The sequence below is a fragment of the Taudactylus pleione genome, unplaced genomic scaffold, assembly GCF_031769625.1.
Source record: "Taudactylus pleione unplaced genomic scaffold, aTauple2 ptg000380l, whole genome shotgun sequence".
Taxonomy (NCBI): Eukaryota; Metazoa; Chordata; class Amphibia; order Anura; family Myobatrachidae; genus Taudactylus; species Taudactylus pleione.
The window spans coordinates 2,130,463-2,154,950 of NW_028284781.1; the positions used below are offsets into that span (position 1 = coordinate 2,130,463).

Genomic DNA, 24,488 nt, shown 5'->3' on the forward strand with positions numbered 1-24,488 from the left:
GGGTAAGTTCTTACCATATCTCTACTTATCTACTGCAGGGTACATAGAGGGTCCACAGGAAACCTTGGGGATTCCCAAAGCAGTACCCTCAAGGGCGGGGACGCTCCTGTGCAGAAAGGAGAATCCGCCGCCCGAAGGAAGCATCCTGAGTGGCAAAGGTATCAAAGGCATAATACCTCAAAAAGGTCCGGATAGAAGACCACATGGCCGCCTTATAAAGCTGTACAGCCGAGGCACCACGACTAGCTGCCCACGAAGGGCCTACAGACCTAGTAGAATGAGCATTAACAGAGGGCGGGACTGGAAGGCCGAAGCCATCTAGCCAAAGTTTGTTTATTGGCTGGCCATAAAGAACAAACAAGGAGTCTGATTTCTGAAGAGAACTGGTACGATCCACATAAATCCTGAGGGCACGTACCAGGAGGCCTCCCCTGCCGAGAGGTCTGAGGAATTAAAGACTGGCACAATAATTACTTCATTAATGTGGAAACTAGAGACCACCTTAGGAAGGAACCCAGGGCGAGCTCGAAGCACTGTCCTGTCCCTATGAAAAACTCTTCTGTCGGAAGCAATGGCCAGAAGAAAAACAGTCTTGGCAGTAAGCCATTTGAGATCCAGTGGTTCAAATGGAGGGCTCTGGAGAGCCTTAAGGACAACAGCCAAATCCCAAGGCGCTACAGGAGGGACAAAGGGAGGCTAGATACGAATGACCCTCTGCAGAAAAGTGCGTATGTCAGGAAGAGGAGCAATCCTTCGCTGGAACCACACTGAAAGGGCCGAGATATGGACCTTCAGTGTAGCAAGGTGGAGACCAAGGTCTAAACCCGCTTGCAGGAAAGCCAACACTCTGGGTATCCTAAACACCTGGGGATCATAACTTTTTGGACAACACTCAAAATAGGTATGCCATAACCTGTGGTAAATTCTAGCAGAAGCAGGTTTACTTGCTCTGAGCATGGTGTTAACCATAGAGCCGGAAAACCCCTTGGACCTTAAGAGGGATGTCTCAAGAGCCACGCCGTCAAAGACAGACGACCCAGATCTGGGTAGAGGTAAGGACCTCGAGATAACAGGTCCGGACGTTGAGGCAACAGCCACGGAGTGTCGATGGAGAGACTCCGAAGATCTAAATACCATGGACGTCGGTGCCACGCTGGAGCCAACAGTAGGACCATGCCTCCCTCTTGTTTGAACATCCAAATTACTCGAGGAAGGAGGGAGATTGGAGAAAACAGTGGAAAAGTCCACTTGACTGAGAGCGTCCACCAAGAGACACTGGCGTCTCTTGTCCTGGACCGTACTGAAACAGCTTGTGATTTAGCTGAGAGGCCATGAGGTTCACATCTGAAAGGCCTCACCTGTCCACTAGAAGTTGAAACACTTCTTGGTGAAGAGACCATTCCCCTGGATGCACGTCGTGATGGCTGAAGAAGTCCGCTTCCCATTTCAGCACTCCTGGAATGAAAACAGCCGATATGGCTGGTAGATGGCCTTCCGCCCATGACAGAATGCGTGACACCTCTGTCATTGCCACCTGACTTCGAGTTCCTCCTTGACGGTTTAGATAAGCCTCTGTCGTGGCATTGTCTGACTGTACTTGCACAGGTTTTCCGTGAAGCAACAGCCTGGCTTGCTGCAGAGCCCTGAAGACTGCCCGCAGTTCCAATATATTGATTGGAAGCGCAGATTCCTCTGCAGTCCACCTTCCCTGAAAGGAGTGTGGAGCAGTCACTGTGCCCCAGCCCCGCAGACTGCCATCCGTTGTCAGAAGGACCCAGTCCGAGATCCAAAAGGCACGCCCCATGGTGAGGTGAGCAGTCTGTAGCCACCAGGTTAGCGGCAGGCATACCTCCGGAGAGAGCACCACCATTTGAGTCCGTATATGATGGGGAAATCCGTCCCACTTGGAGAGGATCAATAGCTGCAGAGACCGGGAATGAAAGTAGGCATACTCCACCATGTCGAATGTCGACACCATGGATCCCAGTAACTGCATTGCTGAGTGGACTGACACACTGAGATTGTGAAGGCATCTGCATAAACGCGTCTGCAAAGTGGAGATCTTTTCTGCTGTCAGAAAAATCCTTTGCTGTTGTGAATCCAACAGGGCTCCCAGATGGAGCATCCTTTGAGAAGGAATCAGTGAGGACTTTTTCCAATTTATCAACCACCTGTGTACCTGGAGCACAAACATCGTTAGCTGCTGGTGGTGAAGTACCTCTGAGGACCCTGCTAGTAGCAAGAGGACGTCCAGGTATGGTAAAAGGCGGATCCCCTGTAGCCACAGATGGGCTGCCATTACCCCCATGACCTTTGTAAACACTCGAGGTGCAGTTGCAAGGCCAAACGGCAGAGCCTGAAACTGGAAATGTTGTTGTGACACAGCGAACCTCAGAAAACATTGGTGAGCTGAAACAATCGGAATATGCAGGTATGCATCCTGAATATCCAGGGATACCATAAAATCCCCAGGTTCCATAGCCAGTATAACTGAGCATAGGGTCTCCATTCTGAACCTGGGTACCCTGAGGAATTTGTTCAGGGACCAGAGATTGAGAATAGGACGGTAAGAACAGTTTTGCTTCTGGACTAGAAAAAGGCTGGAATAATACCCTGTTCCTCTTTGCAACAACGGGACCGGTACAATGACCCCTGCCTGCAGCATGGATTGTACCACCTCTTGAATAGCCACAGCCTTGTTCGAGTTTTTCGGAAGTCCAGTGCAAAAGAATTGATGGGGAGGCCTTCTGTGGAAAGAGAGGGCGTACCCCAGAGAGACCACTTCCTTCACCGAGGAATCCGTGGTAGTTTCACACCAGTACTGGGCAAACTGAAGAAGTCGACCTCCCACCCTGGGGTCTCCCAGGAGGAAGCCCGTCCCGTCAAGCGGAGGGCTTGTCATCAGGCTTGGCAGCCGGACGTCTGGTACTCCAGGGCTGCTTCTTAGGCCTGGCAGATTTCTTGGAGGGGGATGGCCTGGGAAAGGACTAAGTTCTAGCCTTACCTGGGGCCCGATAGGACGGAGTCCGAGCCCCTGAAGAGGCTGGAGCAGAAGGCAGACAAGCAGACTTAGCTGCTGCTAAGGTATTCACAATTTTGTCCAAATCAGGGCCAAACAAGACTTTACAGTCATAAGGCAAGCATTCCAACCCCTTCTTGGATTCCGCATCAGCTCTCCAAGAACGGAGCCGCAGAGAACGGCGAGTCGCAATGGCCGCCGAAGAAACTGGAATTTAGTAGGCCAATATCCAAAACTACCTCATTTATATAGGTAGCCGAATCTCGGAGATTTCCCACCAGATTCAGCTGTTCCCTGGTAGCATAGAGGCTAAGGATGTTTCAAGGCTATTAGCCCAAGATTCCATGGCCCAAGCCACCTAGCAAATGCCCATAGCTGGTCTGCATGCAGCCCCTGAAAGGGAATAAACAGATTTAAGGCATACCTCTACCTTCCTATTTGTAACATCCTTCAGGGACGACATGGAAGGCATAGGAAGCGTTGCGCTTCTTACCAAGCTCGTGACATGGGAATCCACCACTGGTGGAGTCCCCCATTTGGAAAAATAAGTCTCAGCAAAAGGGTAAGCAGAGACTAGACGCTTCTGCGGTTTGATACCGCTTTCCAGGCATTTTCCAAGCTACCTCCAAGTGATTCACCAATTGGTCAGACAATGTAGCCTCAGTCACCTTTTCTTCCATGAAATATACATGCCTAGTTTTAGGTGCAGGAGGCTCATCCTCAATGATTAGGGCTGCTTTTACAGCTTGTATTAGCCCTGAAATATATATATATTAGACTTGACCCCTGCCTCCAGAGGAGGTAGCTCAGTAAGAATCATCCAGAAGCAGTCCATCATCAGATGATACATCAACATCATCCCATACAGTAGATTGCAACGATAGCAAGACCCTTTTAGCTGGTCTGCTGTCCTGCTGACGTATCTCAGTCGAACCCTGCAATATAGCAGGAACTGTATTAACCCACTGAGGGGGGCAACACCTGTGAAGGTGTAGGAGGCTGCAGCAGGTTTTGCGCTGGCAAAAGGTGCTGTTTTTGAAACCTGAATTGTGAACACATAGTTGTGTCTGCTAAACGCCCTGCAATGGTTGATAGTGCTTTTGCAAAGCACTCCCATGGCGGCTTCTGCTGAACAGCAGAAGCCTCAGAAGGACCCGAGGCAGTGTAACATCGGAAAAATAACTCCTCAGAGGCCCTGCCTCGAACACTGCTGTACATTTTTTACAGAGCAGTTTAATAGGGGTTAACTTAGTCATATCACTCTCACTGCCAGACATAGTAAAGAGGATCACTTAAAGGTCTCAGCTGCGACTTGTGCCACACCCACACCACACCCATGCTTATGGCCCAGAATAGCAGAATAGATACAGGGATAGCAACAAAAGATTGATAGGTTTTAGCAAAGAAAACAGACACAGCTAGCACACAGTCACAAACAAATGCAGATAACAATAATACCTGCACTTAATGGCACTTCTTTAAATCAACTACAGAGACTTAGCATCTAGTAGGACAAAAAGTGCTACATACACTGACCACCAAGCAGAGGAGAGGTATGTAGGGGGACCCGTACTCCGCACTGCCTGTGGAGATCAGTGACACACAGCCAGGAGAATGATCGAAGAACTCAAGGGTAGGCGGAGCCGGAAACAGGAAGCTGTCACAGATCAAGCCAGACCACAGTGGAAAGGCGTGTCCAGCAGCGGGGAGGAGCCGGCTGTTAGACAGGGAAAGCTGCCTCTACTGGCCAGAGTTTAACCCCTGGGACGTTGAAGTGTTCCGCAGAACTCCAGTCCCAAGTCCCAGACAGCTTAGTGTGGACGCAGGACTCAGTGCCACACTTGCTGTCATCCCCAGGGTGTCCCTCACCCTGGAGGAAAAAGACTGCATCTTGGCACGCACCACCGCTGTGCGTGTCGCTTACCTTCACCCCGTAGCGTCCAGCCGCAGTCTAGGAATCCCTCGGGGCCCTACTAGCCAAGACCCCTGAGGCCCGCCGAGAGGCTCTGATCAGTACCGGCGTCTCAGCACCAGCGGGGTGAGGATGCGGCCGTGCGAACTTTCACTGGACTGTTCACGCTAACCGCACTTAGAAAAAAAAAACTTGAAATTTTCAGGGCTGTTAGCAACAGCCCCACTGCACTACAGTGACCAGACTCCGGCCAGGAACCAAACAAAACTGAGGAGCCTCCGGCCTGGGGGCGGGGTATAAAGGGAGGCCCCGTTGCATCCTGGGAGAGAAAATTTAACTGTATGGTGCCCGTATGTCTTAGTCATCACCTATACCACAAGGTTTCCTGTAGACCTTCGATGGACCCTCCAGAAGAAAACAAAGGTTTCACTATTTCAATCATGCTAAAACAATTCCGTATATCGGAATATTAGGATATGGGAGACTCAACCTGTAGTTCCACGGTGGCAGATATATATCTCACACACACACACACACACAGGACAGCACTCTCAATCTCAGTATTACTTCATTCCAATGTCTACATGAATTTTTGGGTGTTTAATTATACTTACATGGGCAGGATGCTATACCTGCATTAGCCAATGAATTCAATGCTTCATTTGCATGGTTAATTTAACTGAATTTGGCATTTTTTTTCTTCTAGTATTTTAACTCCTTGTACATATTTGTCTGTATGCCCTTGAGGAAAATCTGTTAAGATTGGGTTTGCTACTTCAATGCATTTGTTCTGAATAATATGTGAATTTATTTCACTTTTGAAACTAATCTGCAGTGGTGATCCTTCCTTCCTACTACAAGAGACAGCTAAACCACACACACACACACAAATAAAAAGCACATGATCTCACCTTAAGTATTTCTCCAGCTAGATAGATCTGATGCTCTGTAAGAACTTCATTACTTGCAAGAAATGCAAGGACTTGGCTTTCAATCCATCCGCCAGTGTCTTCCAGGACTGACAGATATGTTCTGCCTTCTGAGCTAAACTGCAGAACGTGAACAAAGATGTAGCCGTGTGTGTACATAACCAAAAAACACACCACCATCACACTTTATGGACCATGCTTCGTGATATTGCATAGAATGGTCATCGGCATGTTCCAGCAAATAAATAATGAATTAAAAAAACAACAGGGTCAACTGTTTCATTGCCATTTACACCAGATTGTAAATTTCTAAAACAAGTTATGGCACATTTAGAGCAATGCATCATTATAATAGCATTCTACATTCAGTTCAGTCAGGAACTTTAACTAGGTACCAAAAAGAACACTTCATCAAAAGATACTGTGCCTTGAGTTTAAATTAAAACTGCAATCAAGGACACCATAACTACCTAATGATCTTCTTGCTCACATCAACATTTTGTAGTATTTTAAATCTGTGCACAAAAATCTTGACAACTTCTGGTGGTAATGGAGCTTGACTTTTATATTTATGTCAAATTCCTTTTTATGAATCTCCTGGGAGAAACTGGACCATTGGATTAGAGCAGTGGTTCCAAACTTGGTGCTGTGGTACCCTGGGTTGGTGGTCCAGGACCAAATTAAATTATTTATGGTTAATGTGATTGGCAGACACAAGCACTGGTTTTGCCTATCATAAAATATGTGGACAAACAGAAGCGCATCCCTGTCCACCACCACATTACTGATCCTAAGGACCACAGTTTACTTAATTTAAAAAAAATTTCTGAAATTCTCAATAAGAAACGGTTGACCTAGGGGTGCCGTGAAAAAAAAAAAAATACTGATACTCTAGGATGTCGCAATTTAAGAAAGTTTGGGAACCACTGGTATAGAGCAGTCTTCCGGACTTGCGTTTTCAAAAGAGGCTTTTTGGTACTCACTGTTAAATCCATTTGTCTGAATCCATCTGGGGTTACTGCTACAATGGGGATGTGTTGAGGGTAAAGGAGCAGGACACAGAGTTAATTTTCTTTGAGAGCAAAGCTGCTTTCCTCCCAGCCCTACCTCCGGTTTAAGTTACTAAAAGTCCCAAAAGAATAATGTGTAAGCAAGAGAATACGTGAGCAAACACGCTGACAACTAACAATCCCAAAATGAGCTTAAAAGAGAAAACACCGTGTTCCCTAGGCGGTCCCTGAGAAACGGATTTAACAGTTAAGTACAAATAGAACCTTGAACACTGCTACCATTAGGATATTCCAAAGCAGCTCCGAGGGGTGGGTATGCTCAGACCTGGCTGAACTGTGTGCCGAAAGCTAGCAGCTTTATAAAAAAAAAACATTTTACTTTGGTAAACAGGAGGAATAGAGCCGAATATTATAAAGTACCAAAATCCCGAAGGTCCAGTGTCCCCCAAGTGGATGAAGGTTATTTATTAAAAAATAAATAATATGGTCTAAGTGACAAGAGTAAAACAAATTGTATCATAAAATACAGCTTTTGTTGGGATTGTCAACAGGATAAGGAGGGGAAATATTGTGAGGTTTCATACATTGCTGCATTTCCTTAGTGACTACGGAAGTGAATGGACTGTCATAGCAATATTGTAGAACCCAGTTTTCAATAACTATGATAGAGGGGGAGATGTACTAAGCCTTGAAATGTAATAAAGTAGAGCGTGATAAGGGTCAACCAATCAGCTCCAAACTGCCATGTTTTAAACACAGCATGTAAAGTGATAGTTAGGAGCGGATTGGTTGGTACTTTATCACTCTTCAAGGCTTAGTACATCTCCCCTTAAATGTGGAAAACAGTAGGTTTTTTTTGTTCAACAACCTCTATATTTTTGGGGTTATTTCCAGAAGATCACTTGTGGTGCAGCATAGGAGTCAGGCTTGCTATGTCCCATCTTGCGTGTGCAGGGAAGCAGCATGTCTTTAGTGAACTGTATCGCAAAAAAGGCAAAATCGATAGGAGCAACTGGAGCCATGCGATGCCTGCTACATTCTCCACTCGCCTGTTTATGGTAGCTTTACAAGTGGGGCGAATGCAGGAGCAAGCTAAACAGTGATGGGTGTGCACAAGGTGGTAGAGAAACTGTCAGATAGCCTGCACCCCAGACCCCTATATTATGCTACCAGGTTTTATTTTGATTTTCTGTAATGGATGAAATTATTTGGAAAGAAATATATTTTCTCTTTTAATTCCTCAGATAATGGGTTAGAAAAAAAATAACAGGGGTTTGACGGTGTAATGGTTAGCTTTACTGCCTCACAGCACTGAGGTCGTGGGTTCGTTTCCCACTATAGCCCTAACTGTGTGGAGTTTGTATATTCTCCCTGTGCTTGCGTGGGTTTCCTCCGGATTCTCCGGTTTCCTCCCACTCCAAAAATATACTGGTAGATTAAATGGCTCCCCAAAAAATTAACCCTAGTGTGTATGTGTGTGAGCATGTGGTAGGGAATATAGACTGTAAGCTCCACAGAGGCAGGGACTGATGTGAATGGGCAAATACTCTCTGTAAAAGCGCTGCAGAATATGTGTGTGCTATATAAATAACTGGTAATAATAATAATTACAAGGGTGTGACCAAATTTGAAGGAGATACCATAAGCCTGCATTAGTAAGCACATCTGACATGTTAAGTTAGATAACTTCAGGAAAAATCTAGCAGTTAGTGCTAAACATTGCACATTACTGTTTTAAGGCAATTACCTTGTTTTGGAGGTGGATACTGAGTCTGCAATAAATGCTGAATGCCCTCAGAGAAGTTTCCTGATTGATTTTCAGTGTTGCATCTTCAGATGGCATCATAGATGAGCATAGCACCCCCTAAAAACATTTTTACATGTGCAGGGAACCATTAATCAACAGCTAGGATTATTATATGAGTGTAATTCAACGACAGCTTTCATAATAAGATTTTTAATTTATAGAATTTAGTCAAATGTATAAAGCAGTTAAAGTTAACCATCATGGCATATCTTGTTTTGTTAATTAATAAAAAAATCATATATAAACAAGTGTCTAATGATTTTAAAGAAAAATGTTGTCAAAGTACTTTAAATTTCAGATTTCTACAATGTAACCACCAGTAAGGCAGTTGCATGTCTAGTAGCTATATAGATGTCAGAATTTAACGTTCCTTATAAATTATTGGTCTAAACAGAATTTTGGATGCTGTGTCATAATCGTGTAGGTTCTACCAGTCACAAAAGTTTTTGTACTTTATTTCTGACTTTTGTGATCTCCATCAGCAAAGTGCTCACACAATAACACCTTTGCGGCAAGCCTTTGCTAATGCATAACTTTACAGTGGTGAGAATGTAACAGCAATAACCAAAGCTAGTTTATTAGTACATCTCCATACAGTACACAGTAAATGCTGAACAATCATGTTTTAACTGTGAATATGCCTCAACAACCAGACCTTACTAAGCTAAAATGATTTCTGTATGAGTGATGTGTTATTTCCAAAGGAAATTATCGAATTGCTTAAGCTATTATGCATAAACAAGTAATGTATATCTAATATACCTGAAATTAGGTCAGTAGAGTCTAGTTAGGTTCAACTTCCAATATGAAACTTACAGTATGTAATTATGACGGAAGGAATGTTTAATGGTAAGAAAACGGTGTCCTCAACTAAACCTGATTGTGTACTGTTTATGTACTATATGGGCTTATTTTGTTTTAGCCTCAAGTTGTAAATGTGCTAGGTGGGTGTCCTGTAACCTGTTTAGTTACACTACTGCAGAATGACCACTCTCCCCTGGCATGTACTAGATTTCTAATGAAATGTGACTGGTTATTTTCTCTGTATAGAAGCCATCATATCTTCATTACTTCCACAAACTGATTTAAATGCATTAGCTCCAAACATGTTCTTTTGTTGACTGTACCTAGAAAAGTGTAATGAGTGCTAACATTATTATTTTCTCTGTACTAGTCCAGAGCAAACGGAGTGAGATGTGCCAGGTCAGTGTTCCCTGCTTATGTACATTGTACATTGACCTTACAACTCCCCAAATGACTTCACAAAACACTCACTCAGTCACATCAGGCTGAAGCTATTGTATCGTGCAAGATTAGTTACACACCAAGAAGGCTGACAGGAAAGCTTAGGGAGGATATAAGTTATCATGGGTCAAATCAAAATAATGTGTATGGGAAGCTCTACGAGAACAAAAATTATGCACACATTTATAGCAGTAAGTAAATCCCTGCAAAGAAATAGTATACAATTAAATTTTACAACTTCTATTAAACACAAGAGAAAAAAAATACAGTTTGGGAATTTAATGCTTACTTTCACAAGCCCCAGAAGTTTTAACAGATTATTCAATTTCTTAGTTGGTGCAGAGAAGAAGTAATCTCGATTCACGGTGTGGGTCAGAATATACTCCATATAATTAAGAGCTAACTCAGGCTTACACTCCATCGTATCCTGAATGCGCACTTGACGTACAGAATCCTTTTTTGGACTCTACAGGAGAAAAATATATACATATATAGATTAGAAAATAAACTTAATCTGGGATCCTTGCCTTCACTTGGCCCAGGTTGTGAAGAATGCATTAACATTCCCACTGGAAAATCCTAATATGGGTAATTATTACTGCACGTTACCGTTTTCTCTGGGAAAGTCTCTGAAAGCCAATCGGTTATCAGTTCCAGTATGTGGCCCACTTGCCCCCAACGACACAAGCAGTCAATGAGTGTGGAATATTTGTTTTCTTCAGCCCCAATATTCAAGTTCCTCAACTTGGACAAAACAGAGCAGCTAGAAGATAATGAATAAAATGAGATGCATGATCTCATAGGCGATTCAGAACTGGAAATCTCAGAAATAGGTACCTGAATGTAGGAACAGCAGATGGAGGCATAAAGGAAGCCAAGATTATTAATGGAACAGTGCAGCGATCATCCTGCAGGTAAGACAAGACATGCATGGAGTTTTCATAGAGGAATATAGGCAATATGCATGAAAATAGTTCTACATGTGACAATGCAGAAACTAAGAGTTTGCCCAAACAAACCAAATACTTTCCTTCTTCCAGTACATTTTCTTCTGGACTAGTTTTCATAAACTGATGTCAAACGAGCATTACTGAACTTATTTTCAGATGCTTAGTTACACATATAGTATACTAGCTGAAGTACCCAGCATTGCCCGGGTTTAAATCTTCAAGTTATTAAATTTTATTATGTGATGTTGTCCAAATCCATCCAGTGGAAGGCCCAGAACATGCTTCCCGGGTCAAAGTTCTGCCCAGCGCACACCAACCGGAGGTCCGACTTGCCCACCTTGCGTTGGTTTCATCCCAATCGGTGCAGGGACGTCCGAATGCATAAACGTACAGTCAATAGTCTCTCAATTGATAAGTTACTTGTGTGCTTAGATAGGATTTTACTTTTATATTACTTTTGTTTATATGATGTTATGAAGTATGGTTATGTTAAACACAATATATTTTTTTAAGGTCGTCAATGCAATTGTTATTAATAAGCTGGCTACAGATGCAACAATTTATGATTTTGAATGAACAGCTTTACAAACAAATACTGAGTTTCTACTATAGTTCGTATCATGATTAGAATTTTTTTTTATTGTTTTCAAAAAAGTTACTTATGATTAATATTTTTCACCATTTCATACTGTATCGTCGCCCAGTTTACTCACTCACATTGTGAAATTCTTCCAATGTAATTAAAAACAACCAGACCTAAACATATGGCCAGCGTTACAGTCTTCTACTGCTTCTATGCAGAAGTCACATGTAAAGAAAATAAATATATATTTTCCGGGTCCTTACCTTAAACATTCTAAAATAAGCCGGCAGCACAGTAGCAAATTTGCTTATAGTGTACTTTTTTGCCTCATCATTTTGATCAAGAGCCTTTCTGATACTGCGCCATAAAATGACTACAATTTCCAGTAAACTAGCGATAGATGCAACGTCTTCTGCTGACAGCGCATTTTCCAACACCTATAAAAAACAAGACACTCATTAATCCAATGTGTAATCAGTAGTGTAAATAACAGGATATTGGTACTTACCGATAAATTCCTTTCTCCGATTCCACAGGGGACACTGGAGTTCAAGACAGTGGGGTATAGACGGTGGTAGAGCAGAGCCTGGCACTTTAAATAATTTAGAAGTGTGACTGGCTCCTCCCCCTCTATGCCCCATCAGCCCCAGTTTAAGAACTGAGCCCGAGAGGAGACGGAGGACAACAGAAAAAACGAGAAGGAGAAGACCACAGAACGGAACAATACCGACTGAAGGAGAACAGTGGAACCCATAACAGAGAACCATGCAGTCACACAACCATAGAATGTACCCAACAAAACGGAAGGTACGGAGCGCTGGGCGGGCGTCCAATGTCCCCTGTGGAATCGGAGAAAGGGATTTATCGGTTAAGTACCAAAATCCTGTTTTCTCCTTCATCCACTAGGGGACACTGGAGTTCAAGACAGTGGGGACGTCCCAAGCCAACCTCCTGGGTGGGAAGCGCGGAGAACTTGCTGACTTCCCTCGGCCAAACCGAAACAGGGACCGCCAAGAACAATAGGCCCAGCAGAGGATCAAGTGTCGTAGAGCACAGACAAACACTACTCCTCAGAAGACAGTCAAAGAAGAACTTCCACAAAGTATGCACAGCGGAAGCCAAAAGGAACAGAACGGCTGGCGAGAAAACAACCCCAGTTGAGAAGCGGCTGAAAATAGACCAAACCAGACAGTTGGTAGCAGAGAGCCCCAACAAGAATCCATAGAAGGGCAGAAAACGAGAAGAACTCGTGAACCGTACTAGAGTCTGCACAGGAATCTGCAACAGCTGCAGACAGCAGAATCCCAGCACCGCTGGTCATAATCGTATAGATAGAAGTATGACAATACCAATCAACAGATACAAAGTTGAACCTGTCCACAGACTCCCAACAAAGAGTATGCTGGGAGGTCAATGACAAGACTGAACAGTCGCTCTGAACAATCCTTGAGGTCCAACTACAACAAAGTTGTGAACCAGCGTAAAGGTTAGACCATAGAAGTCTCCAACGAGTGGAGATCCCACGGGGCATGAGGCAGAGGCGAATACGAGAGGATGGAGATTCCAATTCATTTCAGAGGGTCAGACAGCAGTACAACCCATACTGAAAAAAGGATAATAAGACAACTTCCAACCTGATGGAAGTGCGTAGTCAGTACTAACTGCCGGACCTGAACATAGTGTGAAAACAACCAGGAACCTAGCAGTAAAGGAGCACGACTGTAACCCCACCCAGGGAGAGCTACCAATATAGGGAAGCATCCCACACAGCAAGGCCAGGGCAGCAAGACAACCATGAAATTACCCGTCAGGTACCTATCAGTGTGATAAAAATATCAACAGATACTGAACAGGAAACCCAACCAGGCCCCCTGCGTGGAACATAGTGACTGTCACACTTATGTAAAGATGTGCACTAGCCCAGAGATGCGCTTTGGTCCAAAACCCAAACAGATTCTAGTAGAATAGTGTCGCTAATCTCAATGTTCAAACTATGCACCCACACACCAGGGAAACTCTAAAGTGTAGAGCCAACTGATTGAAAGAGCAGATGGCTGCTAGGACAGCAGCTAGGCTGTGTAAGGAGAGTAACGTTATGTATATCAGGTTGCCTGAAATAAGAGCATCTTCTGAGGCACTAGTGAGGTAAGCTCTTACCTGTGAGCGACCAGAAGCCCTCTGGACGCTATGTAGAATGTCACTGACCTTTTTTATCACACAGCAACCCGCCACGTTAGGTATAGAGAGTAGCTTCAGTGGGCTAAGACCAATGCTCCACAGCACGGAGTTCAGTCTGGAGAAGTGCAGTAGAAATTACTGTGGAAACTAGTAAAATGTTAGTGGAGACAAGAAGGTCGTAGAACAGGACTCTAAATTGAGCCTGTTCTGCGGGCGGCCCAAGGCCTCATGGTATGGAATTGTACCTAAGGGTCCTTTTGAGACTCATTTTATTGAGATATGCGACAAAAATAAGGAGTACCGGAAATGATACTGAGAAGGGTACCTGTACTTAGACATAGACTGCGTTGGTTATCCCAAGTAAGAAGGGATATATCAGTGCTGATAACTCCAGTTAGGGTTAAAAAAATAACAGGTTATTCCCAATTATTCAGAAATATTAATACAAGTGCACCACTGTAGTTGTAATGATAATAGATCCCCCGAACGGGCCGCCGTAGATATAGACTGAAGGGAACCGGACTATAAACCCTGGAGGGTGTAAGTACCTATCTTTTGTATACGTGTGTACTTACAAGAAGGCCCCAGGATATGTATAGGGTCCATACTGGAAGCAATGCCCAGGGAATTGTGACTATCACTATGTAAGCTGCAGAACATGACTTTATAGAGCCACCATATAATAGGAATGGATATAGCCTACAGCTTCTGGTAAACTCAGATGGCTACCCATCTGTGGAATAATAGGTAAACCAAATGAATGTGGAAGTATAAACATAATGTATATATTTATACACACACACACCCCAATACCTAGGGAGAGATAGTGTAAAGCGCAGTCATTCTACCAACTACCGCATAAGGAGTGTCCAGCCTCCAATCGCAGCATCTTTCATTATGCTAGTATGTTATGGCAAGGATAAGAAGCGATATCCACATATGCATACATGTACCTACATACAAGTTTAATAGGTGACGATAATATTTTAAATAGAACATGAGCATAATTAGCGGCGTGGAAGGACAAATTTATTCCCTCATTTTATATCAATTAAGCAGGTAAAAGGTCTGGAGTTGATTCTAGGTGTGACATTTGCATTTGGAATCAGTTGCTGTCGACTCTCAGTATGAGATCCAAAGAGCTGTCACTATCAGTGAAGCAAGCCATCATTAGGCTGAAAAATCAAAACAAACCCATCAGAGAGATAGCAAAAACATTAGGTGTGGCCAAATCAACTGTTTGGAACATTCTTAAAAAGAAAGAACGCACCGGAGAGCTCAGCAACACCAAAAGACTCGGAAGACCACGGAAAACAACTGTGGCGGATGACAGAAGAATAATTTCCCTGGTGAAGAAAAACCCCTTCACAACAGTTGGCCAAATCAAAAACAGGTAGGTGTATATGTCTCAAAGTCAACAATCAAGAGAATACTTCACAAGAGTGAATATAGAGGGTTCACCACAAGATGTAAACCATTGGTGAGCCCCAAAAACAGGAAGACCAGATTAGAGTTTGCCAAACAACATCTAAAAAAGCCATTACAGTTCTGGAACAACATCCTATGGACAGATGAGACAAAGATCAACTTGTACCAGAGTGATGAGAAGAGTATGGAGAAGGAAAGGAACTGCTCGTGATCCAAAACATACCACCTCATCAGTGAAGCATGGTGGGGGTAGTGTCATGGCGTGGGCATGTATGGCTGCCAATGGAACTGGTTCCCTTGTATTTATTGATGATGTGACTGCTGACAAAAGCAGCAGAATGAATTCTGAAGTGTTTCGGCAATATTATATGCTCATATTCAGTCAAATGCTTCAGAACTCATTGGATGGTGCTTCACAGTCCAGATAGACAATGACCCGAAGCATACTGCAAAAGCAACCAAAGAGTTTTTTAAGGCTAAAAAGTGGAATGTTATGCAATGGCCAAGTCAATCCCCTGACCTGAATCTGATTGAGCATGCATTTCACTTGATGAAGACAAAACTGAAGGGAAAATTCCCCAAGAACAAGCAGGAACTGAAAACATTTGCAGTATTGGCCTGGCAGAGCATCACAAGGGATGAAACCCAGCGTCTGGTGATGTCTATGCGTTCCAGACTTTAGGCTGTAATTGCCTGCAAAGGATTTGCAACAAAGTATTAAAAAGTGAAAGTTAGATTTAGGATTGTTTAGTTTGTCCCATTACTTTTGGTCCCTTAAAAAGTGGGAGGCACATATAGAAACCGTTGTAATTCCTACACCGTTCACCAGATTTGGATGTAATTACCCTCAAATTAAATCTGAAAGTCTGCAGTTAAAGCACATCTTGTTTGTTTCATTTCAAAGCAGTTGTGGTGGTAAATAGAGGCCAAAATAGAAAATTCTGTCAATGTCCCAATATTTATGCACCTGACTGTATAGCGGTTATATGACAATTTGATGATAATGCACTGTTACTCTGCACCTGACTGTGTGTGTGTGTGTGTGTGTATATATATATATATATATATATATATATATACATACACACACACACACACATATATATATATATATATATATATATATATATACACACACACACGCACACATACACACACATTACATGACTATTAGGCACACACGGTACGCTTTGTAATTTAATATGAGTGTGCATCTGATTATACAACTTACTATACTATAAGGCGCTCGCTCTCACCTTTTGTATTTTCATAAATTTTGGGACCGCACAACAACGATCCATTTGGAGAATTGTGAGCAGCTTATAGTAGAACATTTACTGATCCATCAAAGGACTGTGATGTTTACAGAATCCACATAGTAGGGACTAGCGCTATTATCAGTTCTCTCTGTATATATGTGTATATATATACACACACACACAAACACACGTGGCTTACCTCCACGCCGGGAGACTGCTCATGTGTACGGCGTAGGGGCAAGATATGTTAGCAGCGTGCTGTCCCAGACTGGTGTTGATCCTGGGTCTTCTGTTACTGGCGTTCCTAGGCGGTCTCACATCCAAGTACTAACCAGACCTGACGCTGTTTAGCTTCCAAGATCAGACGAGATAGAGCGTGTTCAGGGTGGTGTGGCCGTAGGCTGCATGGGAAGAGTACTGTCCCTTTTTAAGGCGAGCCAATGTGAGGCATAATGGTTACGGGTAAGCTATAACCATAAGTTTTATGGTTATAATAGCGGGGCTGTAAATGCAGACTTCCGTTATGGGAGTAGTGGGACGCGGCAGTCTCCCTCCTTGCATAGAGGAGGGATTAGCAGGTGTCTCCAGTGACAGCTACGGCTAGCACCGCACTGTCACCAACGTACAGGGGCCTCTCCCTCCTCGCTTTGTCCATCCCCTCGTTTAAATAGGAGGGGGAATACCGGCTAGGCTAAGCCAGAGACCCGGACACTGACTGCCGAGTGCAGCGGCGGGTCTCATCAGCAGCTCCGACACTGCCAAGTTTACTGGCAGGGGGAAGGAGGCTGTGTAACAGCTGCGCAGCGCGTGCTGTCCTGAGCCCAGCGTTTTGGCCCAGCGCTCCAGCTAGTCAGGAGTGGTGGGATATACTTACGGGCTGCTGCGGCCGGTATGTTGGGCTGAGGGGGCGGTAAAGAACCCGGACACATGCCGGTGTCAGCAGTGGCTGGTCCTCGCAGGGTCCGATGACTCCATCTGCTGGTGCCCCTTCCTCAGGGTCACCGGACACAGGTTGCAGTAGCCGTGGCGGTGCCCTTCCCGGCGGCTCCCCCGTACCAGGCAGACCGTCACAGCAAGCAGTCTGCCTGTCCTCAATGCTTGTTTATAAAACAAAAGATAAAAATCTAGGAAAAAGGCTGGAGACAGCCTAATGTGCTACCAGCTCTCTCGGGCACATTCTAAAAACTGGGGCTGATGGGGCATAGAGGGGGAGAAGCCAATCACACTTCTAAATTATTTAAAGTGCCAGGCTCTGCTCTACCACCGTCTATACCCCACTGTCTTGAACTCCAAGTGTCCCCTAGTGGATGAAGGAGAAAAATAATAATATTAATTAAAAACTATATATATATCCAAGCACGTGTTCAGTATCATACATAGCCGAACATTTTATGCAAAAACTGCAATTACCTGGATCTTTTAGGTGCTGTTAGCTATAGTTTAAATCAGAGGTTCCCAAACTCTGTCCTCAAGGCACCCTAAAGCTGGGTACACATTACACGATTTGTGTACCCGGCCAACGCACGATGCGATGAAAGACATATCCTGCGGTCGTTTCACACCGCGCTCTCTCGTGGACAACCTCACAATACGTCGCTCACCAGCCGCATCAACAATCACGTGGTCGTTCATCAAATTGACAGATTGAGAAGCATATAGGCTCAGACTGTCTATGCGATGAACGACCCCGCGGGAGGGCGCATGGTCGCTCATAGTGGGTACACACTTGCAAATGTTCCCAAATTCAGTCCTCAAGGCACCCTAACAGTCCAGGTTTTAATGATATCCATGCTTGACCACAGGTGACAATTAATACCTCAGTCAATTTGATTTAACAACCCGTGCTCAACCATGGATATCTCTAATACCTGAACTGTTGGAGTGCCTTAAGGGCCGTGTTTGGGAACCTCTGGTCTAAATCATTTATGTAACATTTATACTCCACAGCTTGTAAATGTGTCCAAGGTCACAAATGTGGAAGCACAGATGTGTCCACGTAGACCTATTCTCAAATTGCCCCATGGACTTACTGATTAAAGCTGGCCACACATCTAAAGATGATCTGGCCAACCAGCCAACTAGTTGATTGGTTGGAATGAAAATCTGGTAACGTATGGGAGTAACTGATGATCAGCAATTTGCTCTCAAATGCCAGAAAATGGACAAAAACTGTTTGAACAATTTGTTTAGATCAAACATTTAACCAACTTGTCTGACCGACCATTTTCATCTGTTTTCTGGCATGTAGGAGCAAATTGCTGATCATCAGTTACTCCCATACGTTACCAGATTTTAATTTCAACCAATCAACTAGTTGGCTGGTTGGACAAGACAATCTTTAGATGTGTGGCCAGCTTTAGCAGCGTCTTGCTGATTTTTCTTGAAATGTGCCTCTTAGGGGGGTATCCAATTAGTAGTGCTGCTAAATGATCGCAGCAGGGCTATCCTATTAGCCCCGAAGTGCCGTCCGGCGCCGGCACTTATCGTGGATATTTTTCGGGACCTAATGTGTTCCGAAAAACAATGCTCGATAAATGCCGTTTTTTTACCACCTAAATGGCAAAAAAAACACATAGGACCCGCGATAAGCTCACGGACCTGTGTGTTTTCAGGAGAACTATGTTTGGGGCTAATTGGATACCGCCTTTACCTGCTACTTTCTACCAAATCTTTTGTGACAAAAATACGAATCCTAAATACTTGGTACACTATTAAAGAAAAAGTACTCAATCTGGGTAATAGACAGACAGAGGTCCTATATGAGTGACTCACGCTATGTATCAGTTATGCTTCCTATGATACTTTATACCAATCCTAAGTACTTAGCACACTATTAGCTGCTACAATAAGCTACAATAAGCAAATTAAGACGCAACATTCGGGAAAAATATGTAGCAAAGGGTCTAAGTCACGCTAGGTGTCTCACACAATATGACGCAAGAAGGATAAGTGTTTAAGAGCACATCTGTAGCAGCTAGAACACCCAGTAACCAATAAGATCAAGTGCTCACTCTAGAACAGTATTGCACAATTATTAACAAACACTTCAGTCAGTTTAAATCCAGGGTTGCCGACATTCTGGCTGCCCGTTGCCAGATCAGCAAAACAGGGGATGTGGCCAGCATAAGGGGACGGGGACAAACAACTTACCTGGCATTTGTGGGCAGAGCAGGGGCATAGCCACACAATCGCGTCATTTTGGCCCCACGCCGGTATTGTGAAGTTGGGGGCGGGGCCAAAATGACACTATTCAGCGTGTAGGGGGGTGTTGTGTGTGTGTGTGCGTTGTGTGGCGGAGGCGTACCTGCCTTTCCGGGGGGCCGGGAGCGGCACACGATTTTCGGGAGGCTCCCAGACGAATCGGGAGGGTAGGCAAGTTTGTTTAAACCTGATTTGATGAAAATGTCCCATTTAATCCAATCAATTTGACTGTATTATAGATCTAGTCTTACAGTCAGGTCTTGGTCTAATGTAGGCCTATAAATGGGGCATGAATTATCTTGACAAGTGATACGAGCAAGCACCAGTAACAAGGTACTTTGATTATGCGGTTTGCAGTTATTTCACCCACCACCAATTAATGACACTGGAGGAGGGTAGTTATTGCTGCATTAATTCAGATGAATCAGGCTCCATTTCTTTTAAGGGATACAATTATTTGAAAACATTTTAAGATGACTGACAAAACAAATCATTTTGAAGAGAACGCTCTATTTAGAAGCTAAATCAGAGTCGCACACAACACCGATGATCACGTAGTTTAGTGATTTTTTTCGCTGTGTGTAAACTCTTACGGTCATGTGTTACACAGAGTGTATGCACAAAGGTGCTGTTGTGATTCAGACGCACAATATGAATAATGTCTTGGCAAAGTACTGGGAGCTCCTGGGAGGTGGTTAAACAGATTAATTGAGATGGTCCGTCTTATAGGCATGTTATGGGAGTGTTACGGCAACGTTGCTGAAGTGCTTGCATGCACAAAATGTACTTTAGAGGCCATACTCAGATGAAAAACAGTGCAACCGATGGTGGCATCCAGGGCCACCATCAGGGGGGAACCGCCGGCCTCGAGTCCCGGGCCTGGAGAGAGGGGGGGGGGGGCCCAGGTGGCACTGGCACTGCACCAGCAGCCAGGGAGAACTTATACAACACCGGCGGCATTTCAAGTAGGGCGCCTGCCGCGCACCAGCCAGAGCTTGCGGAACAGCCAATCAGGAGCGGCCGCATCAGCCGCTCCTGATTGGCCGCCGGTCCGCAAGTTGTGATTGTCTCACAGCCGGCGCCATGTTTGAAATGACGTTGGCGCGGCGAGCTGAAGAAACTACTAAACCAGATACTACATAGTCCCTGACCTTGCCCTGTCCCCCCCCCTCTCTTTCCAACCTTCCCTGACCTGCGCCTCCTGCCCTAGTCTACCCAGCTTCCCCCGTCTCCCCCCCCTAGTCCAGCCTTCCCTGTGCCTCCAGCCCAGGCAGCTTTCTCTGCCCTGTGCCTCATTCCCCATTTGAAAAACTAACTTTAATAACAATGTGCATGTTTTTTCTTACATCTTTCAAATAGGTTTACTATTTTAGAAAGTTATTTTATTTTTCATTAGAAACTAAAAAAAAAAAGTACATAAAGCATAAATGAAACATATAGGCTGTAATCCAAGACTACGCAGCAGCTAAAGGACAATCCCACTTACACTCTTGTTCTTCTTTTCACGATCTTCATCATTGTTCTCATCATTCTCGTCATCGTCATTATTAATGGCTTTCTGCAAGCAGGCATTTAAACAACGCCTTATAGTGAGCATTAATTTAGCTGGAGATGTAAAAGGGATTCTGTTAGATAATACAGTTGAATGCAATTAAAAAAAAACTACTACTAAAAGGAAAAAAACAGCTGACGAGGTGTAGCAATGCGCCGTGCTTACCGACGTTGGTAGGGGCAGTGTGTTCATAGACATATTGATAAAACCTCCGCGCAGCTCCTGGATTCATTTGTATGAGTGCTATGCAACGCTCACACCAGATTTCTTCTGGTTGATCAACAGGAAAGAAGGAGTTAAACATGAGATTCACGAGACGACGACAAACTGGGCGTGAATCTATTTCAAGACGAGCTAAAAGGTGTTCCATGGGGCACATCTTCCAAAACTGAGCAGGAAAAGCAAAAAACACAACAGCAGCTAAATTACTCATAATTTGCAGATTCTACACAGCATCAAAAAGTACAAAACATAAAATGACCTAAGAGTATTTCACTGTGACCACAAGAACCTGTATGACACAAAGGGCCTGATTCAGAGATGGACGGAATTGTACAGCCGCACACAAGCGGCTGTGCAATTCCGTCCATTTAAAATGCAAATGCAGAAGATGGTGTCAAACGCCTTCCTGCTGCATTTGCGTGGTCGCAGCCTGGGGTCACCATCGGAACGTCAATTTCCCTTTGGCCAGGCTGCGGGAGCTAAAGCTTCCTGCAGCCAAGCCGGGTCCTGGCAGCTTGCGAGGCGAGGAAGTCTGCGCGCACATACGCAGACTCTGGCCTCGTCCCTCGCGGAAAACAGGGGCGACACGTTTCCGGGACCGCTGCCAGGGAACGCCTCTGCTCCTCCCCACTGCGAAAGGACTCGCAGACGAAGGGCTGCACATGCACAGTACATCTCCTGCGCATGCAGACCCTCCCACAATCGGAGATGTGTGCAAACCATCGGGTTAGCGTACAACTGAATAAGGCCCAAAGTACATGATAACATTTACAATATAGGTTTTTAGTGATCTCTCCATTAGGCACAACCTACAGGATCCTAACTTGCTGCTACATCTTCCTTTCTCCCAGTCTACCCCATCTGTGTCACACCTGTTTGTCTGCTCTTCCCTTTTAGAATGTAAGCTCTTACGAGCAGGGCCGTCTTACCTCTTGTGCTTCTCCCTACTTTACTTTCATCTACTTCTTACTCCCCACTACAGCACCTAACACTTGGTTGCTTATGCTCTGCTGCTTATGTGGGTGTTATGGTCGCTAATGTAACAATGTATATTATCCATGCTCTTGTCCTACATTGCATTGTACTGTACTGTAATCACTGGTCACCTATTTGTTTATGTACTTTGTAAGGCGCTGCGGACACTTGTTTCGCTATATATATATATATATATATATATATATATATAAAAATGATAATAGTATGTCCACATGTGACATACAAAATGCATAGGGGAATACTTATTTTTTTTGCTTGTGGTACTGTAGGTTTCTTTTAGTTAGCTCAATCACGGAATAAGTAATTTATCACAGCTAATCAGATCAGCAGAAGCAGAGAGACTGCTTTCATACTGCAGCACTTGTGGTATGTCCTGGAAATCAGGTAAGGATCTAACCCACATAGTTTCTCCAAAAACGATTCTTAATTGAGGTAAATGGTGAAAACAGGATTTTGGTACTTACCGTTAAATCCATTTCTCCGATTCCACAGGGGACACTGGAGCTTCATGACAGTGGGGTATAGACGGTGGGTTGAGTTGAGCCTGGCACTTTAAAAATCTACAAGTGTGACTGGCTCCTCCCCCTCTATGCCCCATCAACCCCAGTTTTAAAGAACTGAGCCCGAGAGGAGACGGAGAACAGACTGAAGAACAGAGAAGGAGAACAGGAAAAGAAACATCCAACATACTGACACACTGCAAGAACACAGCAGGCTGCAGTGATAAACAGTCACACAATAAAACAGACAAAACTGCAACAGAACTGAAGCAGAACAAACAACTGAGAACAGGCAAGAAGCACTGGGTGGGCGTCCAGTGTCCCCTGTGGAATCGGAGAAATGGATTTAACGGTAAGTACCAAAATCCTGTTTTCTCCTTCATCCACTAGGGGACACTGGAGCTTCATGACAGTGGGGACGTCCCAAAGCTACCCTCCTGGGGGGGGAGAGTGCTGAACGCCCTGCAAGACACTACGACCAAAATTTGAAGCAGAAGCCGCAAAAGTGTCAAATCTGTAGAAACGTACAAAAGTATGAACCGAAGACCACGTCGCTGCCCTACAAAGCTGTGAAGCCGAGACACCTCTACGTGCCGCCCAAAAGAAGTACCCACAGAGCGCGTAGAATGCGCAGAAATGGATACCGGCGGTGGTCGAGCAGAAGCAACATATGCCTGACGAATAGTCAGACGAATCCACCTGGCCAAAGTTTGTTTAGACGCCGGCCAGCCACGCCGATTAGCATCATAAAGGACGAATAGAGCCTCTGATTTACGTAGCCCCTCAGTACGGGACACATAAATGCGAAGTGCCCGAACCACATCCAAGGAGTGAGAATCCCCAGAAGAGTCCGACAACGCTGGCACTACAATCGGCTGATTCAGATGAAAACCCGAGACCACCTTGGGCAAAAAGGAAGGCCGGGTACGAAGTTCCGCCCGATCTTCGTGAAAAATCAAGTAAGGGGAACGGCAGGACAAGGCTCCAAGTTCCGACACACGTCTGGCCGAAGCCAGGGCCAATAAAAGGATCATCTTCCAAGTCAAATACTTCAATTCCACCTCCTGCAAAGGCTCAAAGGTGGATGACTGAAGAAAAGATAAAACAAGATTCAGGTCCCAAGGAGCCGTGGGTGGCACAAAGGGGGGCTGAATTCTAAGAACCCCTTGAAAAAAGGTCTGAACCTCCGGAATCAGAGCTAGGCGACGCTGGAAAAAAATAGAAAGAGCAGAAATCTGCACTTTAAGCGATCCCAAGCGTAACCCCGCATCGAGGCCTTTTTGAAGAAAAAGAAGAAGACGTGGTAAATGAAAAGAGGAAGTGGAGGATCCACGACCTTCACACCAGGAGATATAAGCCCTCCAAATGCAATGATAATGCGCTGATGTTACCGGTTTTCTAGCCCTAAGCATGGTAGGAATGACCGACCTAGGAACTCCATGGCTTCTTAGGATGGCGGTCTCAATAGCCACGCCGTTAAACGAAGCCGCCGTAAATCCGGGTACACACATGGACCCTGTTGTAGAAGGTCCGATCGTAGCGGAAGATGCCAAGGTTCGTCTGCCAGAAGGAATAAAAGATTGGAGTACCAAACCCGACGAGGCCAATCCGGAGCCACTAGGATGACGGTGGACGACTCTCGTTTGATCCGCTTGAGAATCCGAGAGAGGAGCGGAAACGGTGGGAACAGGTACACA

At 44.6% G+C, this 24,488-nt stretch overlaps 1 protein-coding gene across 3 annotated transcripts in view; it reads right to left on the minus strand.

Moving 5' to 3' along the window:
* NCAPG2 (non-SMC condensin II complex subunit G2) overlaps positions 1–24,488 on the minus strand; it is a 126,572-nt gene that overhangs the window by 18,226 nt on the left and 83,858 nt on the right. For all 3 annotated transcript variants that reach the window (XM_088445426.1, XM_088445428.1, XM_088445427.1), the window contains exons 14-21: positions 21,239–21,461; positions 21,008–21,126; positions 11,719–11,892; positions 10,760–10,830; positions 10,532–10,685; positions 10,212–10,388; positions 8,618–8,734; positions 5,843–5,980 (exon numbers count right to left, since the gene is read on the minus strand). In XM_088445426.1, the coding sequence (XP_088301552.1) occupies positions 5,843–5,980; positions 8,618–8,734; positions 10,212–10,388; positions 10,532–10,685; positions 10,760–10,830; positions 11,719–11,892; positions 21,008–21,126; positions 21,239–21,461 (1,173 nt within the window). The remainder of the gene's footprint in view (positions 1–5,842; positions 5,981–8,617; positions 8,735–10,211; positions 10,389–10,531; positions 10,686–10,759; positions 10,831–11,718; positions 11,893–21,007; positions 21,127–21,238; positions 21,462–24,488) is intronic.